At 49.5% G+C, this 22,777-nt stretch overlaps 1 protein-coding gene across 13 annotated transcripts in view; it reads right to left on the bottom strand.

Moving 5' to 3' along the window:
* Window positions 1-22,777, bottom strand: part of PRRC2A (proline rich coiled-coil 2A) — a 1,857,131-nt gene that overhangs the window by 710,505 nt on the left and 1,123,849 nt on the right. For all 13 annotated transcript variants that reach the window (XM_078645954.1, XM_078645958.1, XM_078645955.1 and 10 more), the window contains exon 17: window positions 1,313-1,545. In XM_078645954.1, coding sequence (XP_078502080.1) covers window positions 1,313-1,545 — 233 coding nt within the window. The remainder of the gene's footprint in view (window positions 1-1,312; window positions 1,546-22,777) is intronic.

Here is a 22,777-nt window from a genome sequence, read left to right as displayed (position 1 = left end):
TGGAGTGCCCCAGCAACCGATTTGAACTGGGGTATGCATGGAGCACCTAGTGTGCCCCAGGCAGTGTCATTCTATTCAGCCCTCCCTGTCCCAATACACAAAGTCCTGTCTGGGGTGGTGCTCGCACCTCTCCAGGCAGGAAACCTATTGTCCAAACCTCTGTGACTGGAAGGACTCACAGCAGCAGGAGGTCAGACTTGTGTCTGTGGCAGCAGCTTCCATTTTGTGATGCTGGGGCCCTGGTTAACTTTAACCGGGATCGTCAGAACTAACATGTCTTCTCCCTCTAGAAGGGTGGAATGCTACCCCCGTCGCCAGAATTGGCGAGGGGGTAGTATTCCAAAGCGTAGGACACCTTACACGACATGTTTTGATAAAGCCAAACCAGAGTTAGCATTTAACCGCGAGGTTCATAATGCACTTGTGTATATGGTATGGCAATATCATAGAACAGCTATAAGGACATGGTTCCGAAAGCTGCAGACAGGCTCAGCTCATGCTAGAGCACCATCTCACACATAACCAAGCACTCTGCCTCCAGGATTGTTAAGGCCTGCCATAGGAGTGACTTATAGGTTACTGTGTGTCTAAATATAAGGTTAGATACCTTAGCAAGGGGTGATAACACAACCTTGCCCCAGCTGAGTGATCAGCCAGTTGTGTCAGCATGAGTGGCCAGCCAGGGGTGGCATAATACATGCTGCAGCCCCTGGTAGGCCTGGGTTACAACTATGCCCTGAGTACCTACGGTACACTTCTACAGGGGCTGACAAGGTGAACCAATTCCCAATTGTGTATGTACCTAGAGTACATGGTTTGAATTTAGAGAGAGTGCATCTCGGCTGTGGGTCTGATTAGCAGGCCCACAGCCACATCTAAGTCGAAAACCAGTAAAGCAAAAGCAAAAAGTGGGGGTGACCATAGGAAGCAGACCCTACTCTCCTACACCAAGTAACAATGTTTTATCTGTAAAGTGGTTTGTATGGTAGATGTAAAAGAAATGCACGTCATGAAGAAACAAACAAACAAAAAATTGTTCTGTTTTTAGCACATTAAAGTCAGTGTGGATAACACAATAGAGTAGTTACAAGCTAGTCTTGTTTTAGCAGTGGGTGCTGCTGAAGCCGTCCCCTTGAACTGAAAAGTGAAAGCAATAGATACTCCTATGAAATACATAATTTGACCTTCCTTGGAAATGCCTTATCTACTCACCTAAAAACTACAGCCATAATCGAATTACACAGAACTAAACCATACGTTCTCCTAGCACAAGACTGCTTAATTTAAGTTAACAAATGCTGACAAAACCTACCTATTATGTTTCGGGCTTCATAACATCCTAGTGGAGTGGGGGTCCCCAGTTTCGGCATACCAAAATGATGTGTTGTAGGTTTGAATCTGGTTCCCTGCCGTTTGCTCATCTCTGCCAGGGCTTGCTTAATGCCTGCAGGGTCACTGTGGATGACTTGGTCCACCCGATATACAGCACCAGTACTTGGCGGAGGAGGGACATTCATTCCTGGAGAGCGATCATCTGTGTTCCGACTAAAAGAAAATAAAGGCCCAGTTAAAACAAAAAAATAAAACTAACAAATTAGCAATTGAGGGCATGCGAAACCTACACAAACTCCAGTTTTAGGTGTACGCTGGTCTGCTATCTCAAGAATTTGAAAATAATCCAGATTTATCCTCTATAAATAGGAACATTATTCCAGATGACAAGAAATGGACACAAATACAGTTTGGGTCTCAGCAGCCAGGCCATCCTTCTTCTGTTATACCCCAATACTCTAATTGCTGTCTCGAATCATGCCAAGCTGGATTGTCACTGGGTCTTATCCACCTTGATAAACAGTAAAAATGACAATTCTTTACACCCCACAAAAATTCTCAAAAGTAAAATCTGCAATCTAGTTTAAGGAAAACCTTTCTTGACACTTGAAAGACACCTTTAGGTTCAAAAACACTACTTCTGTGATTAATTAAGCGAAATGGGCTGAAGAGACATCACTCAAAGAGCTCACTCATTCAAATACTATGCAAGGCTATTAGTTCCAAATACCCAACAATGAAATTAGAATAAGGTCATGGCTTAGTTATTTTCTACAGGCTTTGCTTAACTTACAGAAAATGAGACGAAAAACCGTATTAACTGGCTAAACAGTCACCACACCTTTAATACAGCAATGCCCTTACCACTTCACATTGCATATCACCCAGCCCTTCTTTTTGAGGTATACCGTAAGCCAAATCCTCGGTTTAAAGTGTTCTACCCCCTCCCTTTTTTATTTTAATCAAATAGTCTATTCAATTGAGAGCTTAATTCAACCTTGCATTTGAGAAAACAATTCTCCACAATGTAACAGGACAACCTTGCATACTGTAGCTTTCCACTCAATTCAAGAGCAGCCTGCTACAGCAATTTTTGGAAAACAAAATAAAAGGTGGCAAATGAACAGACCAGCATCTCATTGACAAAGTAAGAAGTTAATATTAAAAGAAATGCCATCTTCCATATAAGGAATTCTAGGTGAAGAGAAACTTATGATCCAAAGGCAAATTGAATCAGGAAAGGAGTATCAAATTCAAATCCTAGGAGTAACCATGAATAGGTTCTAGGGGCTATTACTTCATTTTCTTACACTTAAAAAAAAAATAGAAGAAAGAGTTACACAACGTCGGTAACGCTCTTTCTGGTAGAGACTGCAAAGTCCTCACCTTTTGAAAACTTCCCAGGTGCGAGACTGGATCCGAAAACCTTTGTGCAGTATCTATACGTTAGTGGTGCCACACGACTCCACACTGATTCTGTTCTGCTCTGGAAAGTGCATGCATGGCCTATATAGAGGCCATAACAGTGTGTTGCCAGTTGCTTTTGAGGCTGCCTAGACCCCAAACACAGAACTCCAACCTCAATTGGCTTGGATTCTTAGATTGGTAGATTCCTAGTCTTGGGATCTTTTTAAGGAATAGAGTCCAATTCACTAAACGGGGAACGATGGGAGAGTAGGTAAGTTATCAACGGTTAGATGGTGTCTCTATCAGAAAGAGCAGTAATATTCTTCTGATAAACACTTCTAAGCACTGTGTCCTCACCTATTAGGCAGATACCTTTGAACTGGCTCAAGTCAATAAGTCCTGTAGTACAAAATGGGCGAAATGCCATTCTCAGCAAACCTGACTGTCCAGACCGTAGTGCTCCATGAATGTTTGCAGAAACGCCCACGTAGCCTCCTGGAAGACATGCAGGAGTGGAACACTGTGTGCATCCCTTGTGCCAATACCGTGGTATAAGCTTTGGCCCCAGCAGAATGATTTTGCAGATAGTCTGGAGGCTGTTTTTGGCCAATGCGTAGCAGATGTTGATGCAGAGTACAATCGACCGGAAAATGGCATTCTTCTGCACGGCCTTGCTTTTTTCGCCCCATTGAACCTCACAAACAGATGATCTTCCACCTGGGGTCCTATGGTATCATTGATGTTAAAGCTCAGCTCTTGGGGTCCAAGCGATGGAGTCTCTCCTCCTCGGAGAGGTGAGGCAGAGCATAGAACGCTGGCAGGGTGTAGAATACCGACAGAGTGATGGTTTGACTGATGCGGAGCGTGTCAAAACTTTTGTTAAGAAGGATGTTCACATTCATAGACAAGTTTGGCTGTGAAGGTGATGTACCAAGAGCCTAGAGCTCAATCACTTACCGCGCCAAAGTCATGGCGGTGAGGAACACAGTCTTGAGTGTTAGGAGCTGCAAAGGACTGTTGTGAAGCAGCTCGAAGAAGTTCACCTCAGATATGGGAGGACCAAGTTAAGGTCCCACTGAGGCATGACTAAAAGAAAGGGAGAAGAGGAGTGCTGAAGACTGCTCAAAAAATGAATCGCTTAAATTATGAGGTATGGTTCAGCAATTGTAAAAAGGCTGAACTAGACAAAAGGCTACCTTTAAATGTGCCAAAAGTAGAGCCTTGCCAGGCATGAGACAAAAGCACAAGTTACTTACCTTCGGTAACGATATATCTGTAAAAAACAGTAGTTCGTATTAGATTCCTTACCTTAGAATATCCCCAGGCGTCAGACTTGATCCGAAAACTTTTGCGTAGCAGTACCCTTGCGCGCCGGTAGGCGTCGTCTGAGGCTCTGTGTCCGTCGTTAGCGCCGTGATGATGTCAGAGTACTTAGACGCCGCCCTCGCGTGCTGACGTCAGTTCTTATGCACAGCTTTTCCGCGCCAGAAACGCAGAGCCATGATAAAAACTAACACTGGTGCCATGAAACTAGGGCCCTGAAAGGGGATGACCTTAACCCTAGATATCGGTTCGCGGAACGGGGAGGATAGGTGGGGCGGTAAGGAATCGAAAAGTAACTACTGTTTCTTACAGATATATCGTTACCGAAGGTAAGTAACTTGTGCATCTGAAAGAAACAGGTTAGTATTAGATTCCTTACCTTAGAATAGATACCCCAGCAATACCAACCCCGGTGGTGATTCTGCAAACCAATGATTACACCAGAAAGTCCTGGAGAACGGAACGGCCGAAAAAGCCATCGCACCGGACTTGGCTGTCCAGGCAGTAGTATCTTGCGAACATGTGCAGCGAGACCCACGTACCTGCCTGACAGATGTCCTGCAAGGGGACTCCCCGGTACAGGGCATTAGTAGCCGCTGTGGCCCGTGTGGAATGGGCACGAAGCCCCACAGGAGGCTCCTTTCGAGCCAGAGAGTAGCAAGCCTTGATGCACAAGACGACCCATTGAGAAAAGGTTAGTTTGTGCACCATGCCACAAACTTATTCCACCTGCAGGCGTATACTGATTTTGTGGACGGACGCCTGGCTGCCAGAAACACATTACAGACTTCAGGAGGCAAGTCAAATGGCCTCAACTGCCGCCTCTCAATCTCCACGCGTGTAAGTGGAGACTGGACAGGTTCGGGTGGAGGATCGGCCCCTGCTGCTGCAACAGAAGGTCCTCCTGAAGAGGCAGACGAATCGGCGGACCGACTGACATGCTGAGTAGCTCGGGATACCAGTATCTTTGTGCCCAGTCCAGAGCCACAAGGATGACTTGGGCCTGGTTGCGCCTGAACTTCTTCAGCACTCTGGGCAGAAGTGGTATAGGCGGAAAGGCGTACAACAGACCGCAACTCCACTCACGACGAAAAGCGTCTCCGAGCGATTGCCGCCTTGGAAATTCCAACGCGCAGAACTGATGACATTGCGTGTTCTCTTCTGTGGCGAATAGATCTAACCAAGGCTCTCCCCACTGCTGAAAGAGGCCTTGCGCCACGTCCGAGTTCAGACGCCATTCGTGATCAATCATGCACAGACGGCTGAGTTTGTCTGCCCTGGCGTTCAGAGAACCTGCCAGGTGTTGAACCACCAGGGTCACACCCTGATGTTCCAGCTACTGCCAGAGGCGCAGAGCCTCCTGGCAAAGGGTTCACGACCCCTTCCCGCCCTGTTTGTTGCAGTACCACATGGCGGTGGTGTTGTCCGTGAACACCTGCACTACACTCCCCCGGACAGAGGGGAAGAATGCCTTCAGTGCTAGACGAATCGCCCCCAGCTCCAAAAGGTTGATATGGAGCCGGGACTCCGCCGGAGACCAGATGCCTCTGATCTCCGCCTCTCCCATGTGGCCTCCCCAGCCCTGGAGGGACGCATCCGTCACAACAAAGTGCTCCGGTTGGGGTAGGGAGAGGGATCTGCCGCTGACCCAATCGCGGTCCGTGAGCCACCACTGCAGCTGTCTCGCAGTGCCCTCTGAGATCAGGACATGGTCGGACAGGTTGCCCGGATGCTGGGCCCACTGAAACTTCAGGTCCCACTGCAGAGCCCGCATCCGCCACCTGGCGTGATGCACCAGAAGGATGCAGGAGGCCATCAGCCCCAGAAGCCGCAGCGTCAACCTGCCAGGTGTTGAACCACCAGGGTCAAGCCCTGATGTTTCAACCACTGCCAGAGGCGCAGAGCCTCCTGGCATAGGGTCCACGACCCCACCCCGCCCTGTTTGTTGCAGTACCACATGGCGGTGGTGTTGTCCGTGAACACCTGCACTACACTCCCCCAGACAGAGGGGAGGAATGCATTCAGTGCAAGCCAGATCGCCCGCAGCTCCAGAAGGTTGATGTGGAGCCGGGACTCCGCCGGGGACCAGCGGGGGCGGTGTCGCCCCGGCCGCATCGCGCGAGCGTCGGGGGGAGTCAGAAGAGCGATGGCGCCTCTTCGACTTCTTGTGCCTCTTACCTGAGGACTTCGAGCCCGGAGACTGATGGCGACTCCCGGAACTGTGGGGACTCCGGCCCCGCGACCGGTCCCTCGACCTCCTTCCGGACCGGGACCTTGAGTGTTGCAGGGCTGACTGCCGGAGCTTGAGTCGCTTGCGGGAATGCTCCCGTCTAGCTCTGGACGTCTGGGCCCAGCAGTCGGAGCAGGACCTGTCGTCGTAGTCTGGGCCCAGACAGTGAAGACACCGGCGATGGGGGTCGGTAACCGACATTAGTCGGTTGCAATCGACGCAGGGTTTGTACCCGGGCATCCCTAGCGGCATCGTCGGAGTCAAGAGACTTCGAAAGATGATCAAAAAGGATCGTAAAAAGTTAGTCAAAAATTTACAACTTTTTCCGGATCAGCGCTTGCTGGCGCAAAAAAAAGAAGAACTGACGTCAGCGTGCAGGGCGATGTCTAAGTACTCCTACGACGGACCCGCAGATGACGCCTACCGATAAAATGAAAAATGTTAACTATTTAGCTAACATTTATAATAATAAGCTGAAATGGGATCAGCTTGTGACCACAATGATGCATAATGTAGGAAGGGTGGTTGAGGGACTTTTCCGTTTTGCATCTAAACTAGGGTAAAAACCGGTGACCAAGCTTGTTACACTTTATAAAGCCAAATGTGTCCCGGTGGCAACATATGGGGCTGGTGTTTGGGGGTACCATAACAGTAGCCAGTTGCAAATTATGGAAAATAAATTCATCAAAAGATTATTGGTGGTTCCAAATGATGCCCCCACAAACTTTTGTCATTATGAGGTGGGGCTTGACTTTGTTGAAGATTTTATAAATATTGCCCCTTTACTTTTATGGACTCGTTTTTGCCTAACAAAATTTTGTTTACTGACCCTGCACTTTTTAGTGGCTTTTCCGAAACAAGCTGGTTGGACAGACAATTTGGCGTCCTGCCCTTGTGACAATTTGGCAGCCAAAAGCACAAGGCATCTTATGCTTTTTTTGTACCCTTCACAAGGAGCCTAGGAGAAAAGTTTTAGTCCCAATCTTAAAAAGAAATTAGGCCATGTTTTTATATTGATAGTTGTAATCTACACACTTTAGCCACTTCCGATGTATGTATTGGGGTTTCTCATTTTTATTAAAGTGGCAATTGCTATTAGAAAACGGTATTAGTAGTTGTAACTGATCTAGATTTATTAGTAATATTACTGTACCTCTTTAAGTGCCTTGTCTAAGATTGAATCTTAAGAATTCTATTATTTTAATCTTGTTTTTATTCTTTTTTAATAATGGAACTGTATGAATTCTCTCCCGTGTTGTTTGTAAATAGATAATGGCAATTATAAACTGTATTGTCGATTTTATGTACTTTTATGTTTTTTTGTAGAAATCAAATACAAGTTATTTTGACAGACAGAAACCAGCACTGGCATCAGTGCAAGCTCATTAATCGGAGTTGTTTGGTACCAAACATCTTGGAATTTGGTGAAGACATCATGGAGCAGTGGTACTCTAAGTGACCAGCTTTTAACTCATGTATGGCTTCACCTTGCACTTATAACATCACAGAAAGGTCTTACACTATAGGGGTTTATCTGATCATGCAGTTATGCCCTCACAAGAGGTATAGTGTACCCTGCTTTAGGGATCTAAGGCCTGCTTTAGGAGTGACTTGCCAAAGCCTCTTGTAGTGCTGGTAGGCCTGGCACACAGGGAAGAGTGCCATGTCAAGACTTCACTTTTATCTGCACTAAAACACGCAAATGGCAGCGGGTATGTGTTTGGTGAGGGAGCTCTTAGGGTGGTATTACACATGCTGCAGCCCTGAGAGACCCTCTCTGGTCACAATGCCCTTCGTACCACAGGTACCTTTTGCAAGGAGCTTATATATGAGCCAGAGGTGTGCTGTAAAAAAGTGCCTTTTTTTGCATAGTTGCTACCTTTTTGCGCTGAACTGCTGATGTACCTTGACTGAGTGTGCCCTGGGCTCCTGCCAATCAGGTACCTACACTCTTTACCTAAAAATGCATTAAAGACAAAATCCATTTGGCACTCCCTGGTCACAGGTCAGCCCCTAGTAAAGCCCCTAGTAAATGGTACCACAGGTATCTAGGACACTGCGACCAGGGAAGGTCTCTAAGGGCTGCAGCACTTATTGTGCCACACTTAGAGGCCCTGTACCTTTACATGCACACACTGCCTTTGCAGGCTGCTTGTTCTGGTGCAGAAAAGACTCTACATGGCACACATACCTGTGTGCCATGCCTACATACCACAGCCCTGGCATAGATCAGCCATCCCTCTAGCTGGGTGCACTATACCAGTGGTGAGGGCACAGGTGCATGAGCCCTGTACCCTTACCATTCTAAGTCCATTCTTAGACTTTTGTAAGTCCAGTGCTGCCATTAAAAGTATATGGTGCTGGGAGCTTGTCATTACTGTAGGAGAGAAGGATCTGCTTACTATGGTTACCCACACTTTTTGCTGGTGTTTCACTGTTTTTCGACTTAAGCCTGGCTGGGGCCCGGCTACCCAGGACCCCAGCCTAGCTGCTTCCTCTCTAAAATGATTGTATGTACTTTAGGTACACTCCAGTTTGGTTGCTGGGGTACCCTTGTGAGTCCCCAGTGTATGGTACACTATGTACTAAGGGCGTAGGTACCCCAGAGGCCTACCAGGGGCTGCAGCATTTATTATGCCATCCCTGGGAAGCCTTCCAAAATGACAACACCGGACTGCTACTGCAGCCTGGGTAAGGTGGTGCATGCACCTCTTACTCAGATATAGGTTACCCATATCTACCTTTAATCTCCGACACATATAAACCTATCAGTCACTCCTATGGCAGGACTTATCAATCCTGAAGGCAGAGTGCTTGGTTTTGTGTGAGAGGGTGCCCATGCATGAGCTGGGCCCCTCAGCAGAGTTTGCAGCCTATTCTGAGACTGTTCTGTTATGCAGCCAGACTATATACTCTTAAGTGCATTATAACCTTGCGGTAAACGATAACTTTGGAATGGCTGCATGGAAACATGTTGTGTTTGGTGTCACACACTTGGGAATCCTGCCCCCCGACCCCCTATCCACCACCGTTCCTGGCGGCGAGGGGTAGTATTCCACCCTTCTAGAGTGAGAGACATGTACACACTGGTCTAACAGGTAATAGTTTAAAAGAGACCTAGCATCACAAAATGCATGCTGCAGCCACAGACACGGGCCTGACTTCCTGCTGCTGGACGAAACTCTGGCAGGGGAGGCCTGGACAATAGGTTTCATGTCACAGGGAGGTATGACCACCTCCCAGACAGGCTTTAGTGTATTGGGGCTGGGTGGGGGCACTCAGAGAATGCTTTTCAGACAGAACTGGGGGCACATTTGGTGTCCCTGTGCATAGCTCAGTTCAAACCGGTTGCAGGGGCACTCAGCCCCTGCTTTGGCACAAAACTGGACAAAGGAAATGGGTGTAGCCACTTTTTCTGACCATCCCATAGATGGGTCCCAAGAGTATGTCCAACCCTTTTCTTTGTATAAATAAGGAACCCCTGGCAACAGGCCTTTAGATTAAACCTGGACGAAACTCTGACACTGAATCCTGGGACTTTGACGCTCTACTCAAGACTAGAGGACGGAAGAATCTCCCTTGGGGTCAAGGAGTGACTCCCCTGCTCAAGAAGGCATCAACGAAGCATCTTGTGGTCTGAATTTCCGAAGCTCCCGACAGTCTTCGAAGTATTTGCGACACAGGACACGGACTTCCAAACTTCTCAGCGGCCGACACGAGATGCCAGCTAAGCTGAGACCCGCAGCCCTCACGAGTGACGTGGGACCGGAACTCCTGGACACCGTGCACATTTGCTAGTGCATCGACTTTCCGAGCTTTCCCAAAGTTGTGCACTGGGTTACTTGTAGCACAAGCCCCGAGCACCATCTGCACCGAAGATTGTGGGCCTACACTTCACGAGTGTTCCGTGAGCCCGCTTCTTGCACTTCAGCTCGAGGCACCTTCGCTATCCCTAGTCCGTCGACTGGTGGGTCTCCTCGAACGTAACTCTACTTTTCCTTGGGCTTCCATGGCTGCTCCAGAAGTGCCCTGACTCCCCACCGCGTGGTGAGCCCCTCAGACCTTGCTGGCACCAAAGCCAATCTCTGCTTTCTACATGGGTTGCTGTTGCCAAGGCTTGTTGGGTTCAATCCAGAAATCCACACCGCATCACTCGACATCCTTCGTGGGACAGCTCGATTCCAGAACCTGGTAGTCAGCGACGCCTCCTGGTCTTCGTGGCTGAAGAGTCAAGCTTCACCTTCTTCACCTGCAAGCACTAGACATCGGTGGGCATCCGCCTATCGCCTTCCTGGTCACTGGCAAGTGGCCCAGACTCTTTCCCCTATGCTTTCAGATTCTTCACATATCCGATCTGGGCTTGGATCCACCAGGGCACTTTCCACTAGGACGCCAGGAGCACTTTGCAGCAGATCGCCATTGAAAACGACGACGAAACCAGACACGAAAAGACAAGTATGCACCCGGCTTCACTGGGTGAGGTAACTCTAGTACTCCGGTGCTCCTGTGGGTGTGGACTCTAGAACCTCCTAGTTCTAAAGGGGCTTGCTCCAAGTCCTCTTCTAAGTGTCCTTTATCCTTAAAATTCCAACCGCAACTTTCCCCCTAGAAGTTAATGGTGATTCGCGGTCGTGTTTAGACACTGCACGCGTCCCCCGTGGGTCACCTGTGTCACTACCTTGGGTGGGTCCTGGTGGCCCCAACGGTTCTACAGGCTCTAGGTCTTGTCTCTATGTCAGTCGTGGTTCTTATACCACTGTCTTAATATATGGTTTGGTACACCCTTAGGGCTCAACGGATATTGTGCTAATTTACTGTGTGCTAATTAAGTTTACTGAATGTACTTTTGCCTCTAGCCTCATAAAGAGACTAGAGGGATGTGTTTAGAATAAATACATATATTTTATATATATGCATGGTGTGGTTCTCCTTTCATTTGATCATTCACGAAATTATAGACTGGTAAAACAAACTGCTTCACATTCCTTCAAGACTTAGCCTGAAGGCTGCTCTCCACAGCTACCACTAGGATAGCTTTCTATAAAGTTTGTCTTTAACCTGCCATCAATAATGGTCGTTTGGATTGGTGCAAGGTGCCCACTAGAATAGTCGACAGCATATGCCAGGCCAATTTCTCACAATTACGAACTCCACAGCACCATAATGGCTGCACTAAAAACTGGCAAGTTTAGCATCAAACTTTTCAGCACATTAAACCCACACTGATGCCAGTGCGGGATTTAATGAAAAATGCACACAGAGGGCATCGAGATGCCCCCTGAAAAATGACCTACGACTAGTGTCCAGGCTGAGTGCTCCCCAGCTGCCACCCCCAAACATATTTCTGGACCCCCTGGGTCGAGAACCTGCTTCTCTTGGGCTCGGTAACAATGCACATTGTGGGACGAGGTGCCAAGACTCTTACCCCAGGATGGGCAGGATCCACAAAGGGGAAGCTTCAAAGGCTTGCCGCCTTTGTGAGCTTCCCCTGCTTTTTGCTGCTTCCAGCAACTGGTCCTACTGGTTCTGACTCCCACTTTGGGCGGAAGAACCGTCGGGAAAACCAAATGAGGAAAGGAGGTGTGCCTACCTTTGCCACCCCTATCCCTCAGGTGGTGGAGGCGAGGTGAAACACAACTCTTAGTCCCTGCCATCTTGCAGATGGGGGGACCCAGCCAACCAGAGTGAATCATATGTCCCCTCTCCCACTGGAGGGTGGCATATTAGGGGGTGTACCGACCCCAAGTAAGGGACCCATTGGTCACAACCTTTTACTTACCTGTAACACTCCTAAATCTAGTATTAGGGGCACCCATGGACCTTGCTTCCTCAGACAAGCAACGACCAGAAGAAAAGAAAGACAGACAGCCATACCAAAGCTAAGAGAAGGAGGACGCCCACTGACTTGGTCCCAGCCCCACCTCTAACCACTTGGGTGTGTCCTGCAGCCAGCAACCTGCTCTGCTCTCCGAAGAAAAGACTTTGTCTCCTGTGAACGCCGGATTTGTTCACCCACAGACTCCAGCTACGGCCAAGTCCGCAAGTCTGCACCAGTATGCACCAGTAGCCCACAGCCAGAGTTCGAGTGGCCTAACCCCAAGAGGAGTTCTCCCCGGCGATTCTGACCTGAGATCTGGTGATCTCTGACCTGCCTCGCATCTCCCAACCAAAGCATGCAGCCTCTTTCTGGAGGATCCCCCCCGACCACGACTGGAGCTGGTAAGAGAAACTAGATGCCTAAAGACACCCCTGCAACCCAAGCTCCACTGCCTTGGGTGGCCCAACCAACGGTGTTCCAGCATCCCCAGGCATCCCAACTTACCTCTCCAACTGGTTGTCACTTTCAGAAGATCTTTGTTGAAACCGGCGAATCCCCACTTCAATCAAAAGGGTACCCAACGCCAAAATAGCATCCTGCACCCAGCCGCCCTATGTGGCTGCAGGCTTTATTTTGGGTGCAAACTCAGATACCCCTTTGCCCTAAACATAACACCAGGTGCTTTGCTCCCACAACCCAGTGGCCTGCTCGTAAAAAGCCACCTACCGGATGCCCACTATCCCCTATTGGGCCTCAGCACTCTGCACCTGGTGCCACCATAGTGCCACTGAGGATGTAACAAGAATGCATCCTTGACCCTCGGGGAACCCTTGTTTTAACGCCAGAAACTCAACCCCAAAGACAGAGTAATTTGACCGGCAGTGGAGGTCTGCAGGCGATCGACTATTGAGGAGACTTATCAAGGTCTCGGGTAACGTGCCGATTAATATTGTACACAACAAGGGGTGGTGAGGGACAGAGTCTCTGAATTAAGCAGAATACTCTCACCCAGTCAAGAGATCAGGGCTAGATCCAACACCGTTTTTTTAGCTCATTGCACCATCCCAGTTTCAGAACCTGGCTGTATGCAAATTAGTCTGTTCCTGTCCCAGTGCATGATGGGAACAGGGCAAACCAAACTACAAAAGCCAATTCTTACACTGGGAAGGAAACAAGCTTCCGGGGACCGGTTTCTGGCATTACAGCCGTCTTCGGCCCGGCTTGCTTGAATCCTGATGGTGCAATGAGCAAGGGACTCATGTCTGAGTATACCCTTCCACGCTTAGGGTGGACAAAATTATTTACAACAAGGGGTGGTGAGGGACAGTCTCTGAATTAAGCAGAATACTCTCACCCAGTCAAGAGATCAGGGCTAGATCCAACACCGTTTTTTAGCTCATTGCACCATCCCAGTTTCAGAACCTGGCTGTATGCAAATTAGTCTGTTCCTGTCCCAGTGCATGATGGGAACAGGGCAAACCAAACTACAAAAGCCAATTCTTACACTGGGAAGGAAACAAGCTTCCGGGGACCGGTTTCTGGCATTACAGCCGTCTTCGGCCCGGCTTGCTTGAATCCTGATGGTGCATTGAGCAAGGGACTCATGTCTGAGTATACCCTTCCACGCTTAGGGTGGACAAAATTATTTACAACAAGGGGTGGTGAGGGACAGAGTCTCTGAATTAAGCAGAATACTCTCACCCAGTCAAGAGATCAGGGCTAGATCCAACACCGTTTTTTAGCTCATTGCACCGTCCAAGTTTCAGAACCTGGCTGTATGCAAATTAGTCTGTTCCTGTCCCAGTGCATGATGGGAACAGGGCAAACCAAACTACAAAAGCCAATTCTTACACTGGGAAGGAAACAAGCTTCCGGGGACCGGTTTCTGGCATTACAGCCGTCTTCGGCCCGGCTTGCTTGAATCCTGATGGTGCAATGAGCAAGGGACTCATACCCTTCCACGCTTAGGGTGGACAAAATTATTTACAACAAGGGGTGGTGAGGGACAGAGTCTCTGAATTAAGCAGAATACTCTCACCCAGTCAAGAGATCAGGGCTAGATCCAACACCGTTTTTTAGCTCATTGCACCATCCCAGTTTCAGAACCTGGCTGTATGCAAATTAGTCTGTTCCTGTCCCAGTGCATGATGGGCCAGGGTCAGACTAATTTGCATATAGCCAGTTTCTGAGCTGGGATGGTGCAGTGAGCTAAAAAACGGTGATGGATCAAGCCCTGATCTTTTGACTGGGTAGGAGTGTTCTGCTTAATTCAGATACTCTGTCCATCACCACCCCATTTATGAATCGTTTTGGCCACCACAAGTGTGGAAGGGTATGCTCAGATGTGAGTCCCTTGCTCACTGCACCATCAGGATTCAAGCAAGCCGGGCCGAAGACGGCTGTAATGCCAGAAACCGGTCCCCGGAAGCTTGTTTCCTTTCCAGTAAAGAATTGGCTTGGTAGTTTGGTCTGCCCTGTTCCCATGATGCACTGGGCCAGGGTCAGACTAATTTGCATATAGCCAGGTTCTGAGCTGGGATGGTGCAGTGAGCTAAAAAACGGTGATGGATCAAGCCCTGATCTTTTGACTGGGTAGGAGTGTTCTGCTTAATTCAGATACTCTGTCCATCACCACCCCATTTATGAATCGTTTTGGCCACTACAAGTGTGGAAGGGTATGCTCAGATGTGAGTCCCTTGCTCACTGCACCATCAGGATTCAAGCAAGCCGGGCCGAAGACGGCTGTAATGCCAGAAACCGGTCCCCGGAAGCTTGTTTCCTTTCCAGTAAAGAATTGGCTTGGTAGTTTGGTCTGCCCTGTTCCCATGATGCACTGGGCCAGGGTCAGACTAATTTGCATATAGCCAGGTTCTGAGCTGGGATGGTGCAGTGAGCTAAAAAACGGTGATGGATCAAGCCCTGATCTTTTGACTGGGTAGGAGTGTTCTGCTTAATTCAGATACTCTGTCCATCACCACCCCATTTATGAATCGTTTTGGCCACCACAAGTGTGGAAGGGTATGCTCAGATGTGAGTCCCTTGCTCACTGCACCATCAGGATTCAAGCAAGCCGGGCCGAAGACGGCTGTAATGCCAGAAACCGGTCCCCGGAAGCTTGTTTCCTTTCCAGTAAAGAATTGGCTTGGTAGTTTGGTCTGCCCTGTTCCCATGATGCACTGGGCCAGGGTCAGACTAATTTGCATATAGCCAGGTTCTGAGCTGGGATGGTGCAGTGAGCTAAAAAACGGTGATGGATCAAGCCCTGATCTTTTGACTGGGTAGGAGTGTTCTGCTTAATTCAGATACTCTGTCCATCACCACCCCATTTATGAATCGATTAATATTGTACAACAATCTCCACTCAAGACTAGTGCTTTCCATACGAAAACTGAGAATATTGAACTCTATTATCAAACGCGATGCTGACATCCAGTATGGGATTCGTTGTAGCTTGACTCGGCCTTACTATTCTTTTACAACTGTGATAAAACATAATGGCTGTTTAGTCTATGAAGACTAGGCAATCATATTGAACGCTTGGGAGAGGAACTCTGTCTAGGTGGTCGATGTCAATAGCAGCACCGAATGACTACTACTTGAGGGATAGGGGTCGATTGAATGAGGCATACACATTTGCGTCCCTACGTGTACTATCCTTGCCTTGAAAAAGTCTCTATAAGACGAAACACCTGTCGGCGGTGTGAGCTGTGAAGTTTTTTATGTCTATGGATACAAACTAAAGAATTGGAAGATTACTACTTGGTTTGGATCCATATTTTGGAGTCTGCAGCAAAATAACGAACATTATATATTGCAGAGTGTGAATGAACCCATAATATATTATCTGGTCTTGACAGATCCATAATACTAGTCCAGGATATTTTAGATCAACGAATTAACCTAATAATTTTTGTGAGTGCTGTATGGTCCTGCTTTTGGTTTCTCTGCTACTTACCTGGTAACGTTTAACTTCATTTCTCTCCATAGGAACCTATTGACTGTTTTTCTCTGAAAAATGTTTTAAGTGTGAAGTAGATTTGTTTGGAAACCTGAAAAATTACAATTGTTCAAAACTGATTTTACTAAGCTTTTCTCCAGCAAATGTCCCAGTGTGACATCTAGGCATATCACACTGGGAAGAAAAAGTCACTTAAAAAGTAACTGAAAAAGTAACAGAAAAGTAATCTGTTCAGTAATTTTAATACCTTGACTTACCTGTATTTCAAAAAACTGCATTTGAACTTGAATTCACTTATAACACTGCATAATATTTTGCAAAGCATTTTTTTCACTTATATGTGCCAGGTGTGGCTTGGTTCTAGAAATAAAATAACTTAAACAATTTACTTACCTTCGGTAACAATATATCTGTAAGAAACATAGGTTAATTATAGATTCTTTACCTTAGAATTACCCCCAGACGTCAGACCGGACCTGGAAAGTTTGGGTCAGCAGTAACCCTGCGCGTCAAAAGGTGGTGTCTGTCAACTCCGCGTTCGTTGTTGGCATCGTGGTCACCGGGATGACGTTGCGGTAGATACATAGATGCCACCCTCGCGCACTGACATCAGTTCTGCACACGACTTTCCACGCTAGAAGCGCAGAGCCATACAAGACACTGACATTTAGTACACAAAACTAGGGCCCTGAAAGGGATTCCTTGACCCTATAAGTCAGTTCGCAGAATGGGGAGGTTGGATGGGACGGTAAGGAATCTATAACTAATCTATGTCTCTTACAGACATATCGTTACCGAAGGTAAGTAACTTGTTCATCTGAAAGAGCCGATTGGTTATAGATTCCTTACCTTAGAATAGTTACCAGTCCCGGAGGTGGGTCTGCGAACTAGGTTCACACCAGAAAGCCCTGGAGAACAGAACGGTCAAAGAAGCAGTGTCTCCGGACTTGGCTGTCCAGGCAGTAGTGTTTTGTGAACATGTGCAGAGATACCCATGCAGCTGACAGATGAGACCGAGGGGTACTCCCCGTCCCAAAGAAGTGATAGCAGCCGTTGCCCAGGTGGAATGGGCGCACAGTCCCACTGGAGGCTCCTTCTTTGCCAAAGAGTAGCAAGCTCTGATGCACAAAACGACCCACCTGGAGATGGTCCATTTGTGCACGGTCCGACCTTTTCCGGTGCCCACGTAGCGAACAAAGAGCTTGTCATCCACTCAGAACTGCTTGGTGCGATCGAAATAAAAGGAAAGCACACGTTTTAGGTCCAGAGGGTGGAGCCCCTCTTCCTTAGAAGGATGCAGAGGCGGAAAGAAGGTGGGCAAAGTGATGGTTTGACCAATGTGGAAAGAAGTAACCATCTTGGGAAGAAAGGAAGATCTGGTTCTGAGGACGACATTGTCCGGATGAAAAGCCAGAAAGGGAGGTTTTGAACAAAACTGTAGCTCACTCACCCTGCGAGCAGAGGTGACGGCAAACAGAAACAGCATCCTTCAGAGTAAGAAGTCTGTGAATACAGTTATTAAGTGGCTCAAAGGGAGTGCACATAAGTTAAGTAAGAACCAAGTTCAAGTCCAACTGAGGCATTACGAAGGGAACAGGAGGAAAAAGATGAGTAATGCCCTTAAGGAAGCTATTTACAGGGGACTAGGAAAGTTAGATGGCTGAGAGATAGCCCTTAACAGTGCTTAGAGCAGGGCCCTGCTGGGCCATAGAAAGGAGGAACAAGAGAACCTCAGAAAGATGGGCAGAAAGGGTGATACCCAGCCTTTGCTGTGCACCAAGCCACAAATTTGTTCCATCGGCAGGTGTATACCGTCTTGGTGAAGGGACGCCTGGCAGCCAAGATAACATTACAGACTTCGGGAGGAAGGTCAAAGGCTATCAACTGTCGCAGTTCAATCTCCCCACAAGGAGGTGGAGACTGGACAGGTTCGGGGGGAGGACCGTCCCCTGCTGCTGCGACAGAAGATCCTCACGAAGAGGCAGTCAGATCGGAGGATCGATGGCCATGTGTAATAGCTCGGGATACTAGACTCTTCATGCCTAATCCAGAGCCACAAAGATGACTTGGGCCCGGTCGCGCTAGATCTTCTTCAGCAATCTAGGCAGAAATGGTATAGGCGGAAAGGCGTATAGATGTCCGCAACTCCACTCGCGACGAAAAGCGTTGCCTAGCAAGTGCTGCCTTGGAAATTACAACGTGCAGAATTGCTGACATTGCACGTTCTCTTCGGTGGCAAATAGATCTAACTAAGGCTCTCCCCATTGCTGAAAGAGACCTTGCGCCACCTCCGAGTGAAGACATCATTCCTGATGCACCTGCGGCTAAGTCAGTCAGCCCTGGCGTTCAGTGAACCTGCCAGGTGTTGAACCACCAGGGACATGCCATGATGTTTCAGCCATGTCTAGAGACGGAGAGCCTATTGAAAGAGGGTCCACGACCCCACCCAGCCCGGTTTGTTGCAGTACCACATGGCAGTGTTGTTGTCCCTGAACACTTGCACTACTCTTCTCCAGACAGAGGGAAGGAATGCTGTTTGTGCAAGACAAATGGCCCGAAGCTCCAGATGGATGATGTGGAGCCCTGACTCCGCAGGAGACCAGAGGCCTCTGCTCTCTGCCTCTCCCATGTGGCCACCCCATACCAGTAGTGATGCATCGGTCACCACTGTGAATTCTGGTTGGGGAAGGGAGAGGCATCTGCTGTTGACCCAATCCTGGTCCGATAGCCACCACTGCAATTGACGTGCAATGCCCTCCGAGATCTTAACGCAATCGGACCGATTCCCCTGATGCTGTGCCCACTGGAACTTCAAGTCCCACTGCAGATCCTGCATATGACACCTGGAATGATCTACCAGCAGGAGGCCATGAGGCCCATTAGCCTCAGGGTCATTCTGACCGAAACCCGGGATAGAGGCTGAGAGATCGGAATTGGAGCCCGAATATCTCAAATTCGCTGCTCGGGAGGATAAGCCCACACTGTGGCATGTCCAGAACTGCTTTGATGAAAAGGAATTTCTGAGGAGTCGTCACGTGTGACTTTAGCACGTTGATAGTGAACCCAAGAGAATGCAGGTGGTCCGTTTTAGTCTGGAGGTGGGAGTCGACTGTCTGTGGTGAGCCCAACTTCAGCCATTTGTTGAGGTAGGAGAAGACTGGAACCCCTGATCTGCGCAGATAAACTGCAGCCCCACCATCACTTTTGTGAACAACCTAGGGGCGCTGGTAAGGCCAAAGAGAAGCATGGTAAACTGAAAGTGCTAGGGTCTACAGTGAACCGCAGTAAACACAGGTTGGCCGGCAGGATGGGAAGGTGAAAGTATGTGATCTGCAAGTCCAAGGCTACCATCCCGTCTCCAGGGTTGATGGCAGACAGGACTTGAGCTAGCGTCAACATTTTGAACTTCTCCATCCGGAGGAAGCAGTTGACATTCATGAGATCCAAGATAGGACGCAGGCCTTTGCCCTTCTTGGGCACCAGAAAGTTGTGGGAATAGCAACCGCTACCTACTTCTGGGGCAGGTACTAGTTTGGCCAAGAGAGCCAAAACTTCCTGTTAGAAAAGGGCCAAGTGATCCTCCTACATGCAATGGTGAGGAGGTGGCATGGGTGGAAGGGTAGCCTCGAATGGGAGGGAGTAGCCCCTTCGGACTATCTGCAAAACCCACCTGTCCGACGTGATGGTGCATCAGTGGGGGAGGTGATGGCTTATCCTGCCGCCGACTGGTGGCACTGAAACGTCAGACTAGGGGTTTGGTGACTGCTGTAGAGGGTGCTGTAGTGGACTGGCCCACTCGCTGGCCCCCAGAACTACGGTGGTGGTTTCCACGTCCCCAGCCGTACGGGAACTGAACAGCTGGCACCGGCTCTGGGCGGATCGTGGAGGGGCACCCATTCTGAAGCCACGAAAGGGGGATATTCTAAGGTAAGGTAGATACCTTACCTTAGAATATCCCCAGGCGTCAGACTAGATCCGGAAAATTTTGCGTAGTAATACCCCTGCTCGCCGGCAGGCGTCGTCCGCGGCTCCCCGTCCGTCGTCGGCGTCGTTAGCGCCGGAATGACGTCGCCGGAGTACTTAGATGTCGCCCTCGCGCGCGGACGTCAGTTCTGATACACAGCTTTTCTGCGCCAGATATGCAGAGCCATGAAAGAACCAACACTGGTGCCATGAAACTAGGGCCTTGAAAGGGGGTGACCTTAACCCTAGCTATCGGTTCGCAGAACGGGGAGGATGGGTGGGTCGGTAAGGAATCTATCACTAACTAATGTCTCTTACAGATATATCGTTACACAAGTAGTAACTTGTGCATCTGAAAGAGACATGTTAGTGATCGATTCCTTACCTTAGAATAGATACCCAAGCAATACCAACCCCGGTGGTGAGTCTGCGAACCAATAATCACACCAGAAAGTCCTGGAGGACGGAATGGCCAAAGAAGCCATCCCTCCAGACTTGACTGTCCAACAGCAGTGTCTCGCAAACGTGTGCAGCGGGGCCCACGTAGCCGCCTGGCAAATGTCCCGCAAGGGTACTCCTCGGCCCAGGGCAGTATTAGTCGCCGTGGCCCGAGTGGAATGAGCCCTCAGCCCAACAGGAGGTTCCTTCTTAGCCAAGGAGTAACACACCTGGATGCACAAGATGATCCACCGAGAGATGGTCCGCTTGTGCACTGCCCGTCCCTTCTTAGCGTCCACGTAACCAACAAAGAGTAGGTCATCCACCCGGAACTGGCGTGTGCGATCTAGGTGGAACGACAGCGCACGTTTTGGGTCCAGACGGTGGAGCCGCTCTTTCTCTTTAGAGGGATGCGGAGGCGGAAAGCAGGTGGGCAAGGTGATGGACTGCCCGATGTGGAAGGCTGTGACTACCTTGGGCAGGAAAGAGGGTCTTGTCCGCAACACAACCTTGTCCGAATAGACAGAGGAAAGGAGGTTTGGAAGAAAGAGCCTGGAGCTCACTCACTCTCCTGGCAGAGGTGATGGCAACCAGGAAAGCAGTCTTCAGAGTAAGAAGGCGAAGAGGACAGTTATGGAGCGGCTCAAAGGGAGCACACATTAGATAAGTACAAGGATCAAGTCCCACTGAGGCATCACGAAAGGAACAGGAGGGAACAAGTGTGTGTGATGCCCTTCAAAAACCTATTTACAATAGGGGACTTGAACAAATAAGGCTGATCAGGTAGCCTCAAGAAAGATAGCCCTTGATAATGCCCAGAGCAGAGCCCTGCTGGGCAAGAGAATGAAGGAAGAGGAGAACCTCAGCAAGGGGGGCAGAGAGTGGATCCACAGCCTTTTCTGTGCACCATGCCACAAATCTGTTCCACCTGCAGGCGTATACCGACTTAGTGGAGGGACGCCTGGCTGCCAGAATCACATTACAAACTTCAGGAGGCAAGTCAAATGGCCTCAACTGTCGCCGCTCAATCTCCAAGCATGGAGCTGGAGACTGAACAGGTTCGGGTGGAGGACCGTCCCCTGCTGCTGCGACAGAAGGTCCTCCTGAAGAGGCAGACGAATCAGGGAATCGACAGACATGCTGAGTAGCTCTAGATACCAAAATCTTCGTGCACAGTCCGGAGTCACACCTGATCTTCTTCAGCACTCTGGGCAGAAGTGGTATAGGCGGAACGGTGTACAATAGACCGCAACTGCACTCGCGACGAAAAGCGTCTCCGAGCGAGTGCCGCCTTGGAAATTCCAACGCGCAGAACTGATGACATTGTGCGTTCTCTTCTGTGGCGAATAGTTCTAACCAAGGCTCTCCCCACTGCTGAAAGAGACCTTGCGCCACGTCCGAGTTCAGACGCCATTCATGATCCATCATGCACCGACAGCTGAGTTAGTCCGCCCTGGCGTTCAGAGAACCCGCCAGGTGTTGAACCACCAGGGTCACGCCCTGATGTTCCAGCCACTGCCAGAGCCGCAGGGCCTCTTGGCAGAGGGTCCACGACCCCACCCCGCCCTGTTTGTTGCAGTACCACATGGCGGTGGTATTGTCCGTGAACACCTGCACTACCCTCCCCGGACAGAGGGGAGGAATGCCTTCAGTGCAAGTCGGATCGCCAGCAGCTCCAGAGGTTGATGTGGAGTCGGGACTCCGCCGGAGACCAGAGGCCTCTGATCTCAGCCTCTCCCATGTGGCCCCCCCAGCCCTGGAGGGACGCGTCCGTCACAACCACGTGCTCCGGCTGGGGTAGGGAGAGGGATCTGCCGCTTACCCAATTGCGGTCCGTGAGCCACCACTGCAACTGTCTTGCAGCGCCCTCTGAGATCAAGACATGGTCGGACAAGTTGCCCTGATGCTGGGCCCACTGAAACTTCAGGTCCCACTGCAGAGCCCGCATCCGCCACCGGGCGTGATGCACCAGAAGGATGCAGGAGGCCATCAGCCCCAGAAGCCGCAGCGTCAACCTGACCGAGACCCGGGATAAAGGCTGAAAGGTCGGAATGAGAGCCTGAATATCCCGAACCCGCTGTTCGGGAGGATAAACCCGAAACTGCGCCGAGACTAGAACCGCTCCGATGAAGAGGAGCTCCTGAGAGGGACACAGGTGTGACTACGGCTCATTGATGCAGAACCCCAGCTGGTGCAGGAGTTCGGCCGTAGTCTGGAGGTGGCAGACGACTGTCTGGGGCGAGCCCGCATTCAACAACCAGTCGTCGAGGTATGGGAAGACTGAAACCCCTAACCTGCGCAGATGAGC

The sequence above is a fragment of the Lissotriton helveticus genome, chromosome 5_1 (assembly GCF_964261635.1).
Source record: "Lissotriton helveticus chromosome 5_1, aLisHel1.1, whole genome shotgun sequence".
In the NCBI taxonomy this organism is placed as follows: Eukaryota; Metazoa; Chordata; class Amphibia; order Caudata; family Salamandridae; genus Lissotriton; species Lissotriton helveticus.
The sequence above is the reverse complement of the archived record's forward strand: the minus strand, read 5'-3'. Positions and strand labels throughout refer to the sequence as shown.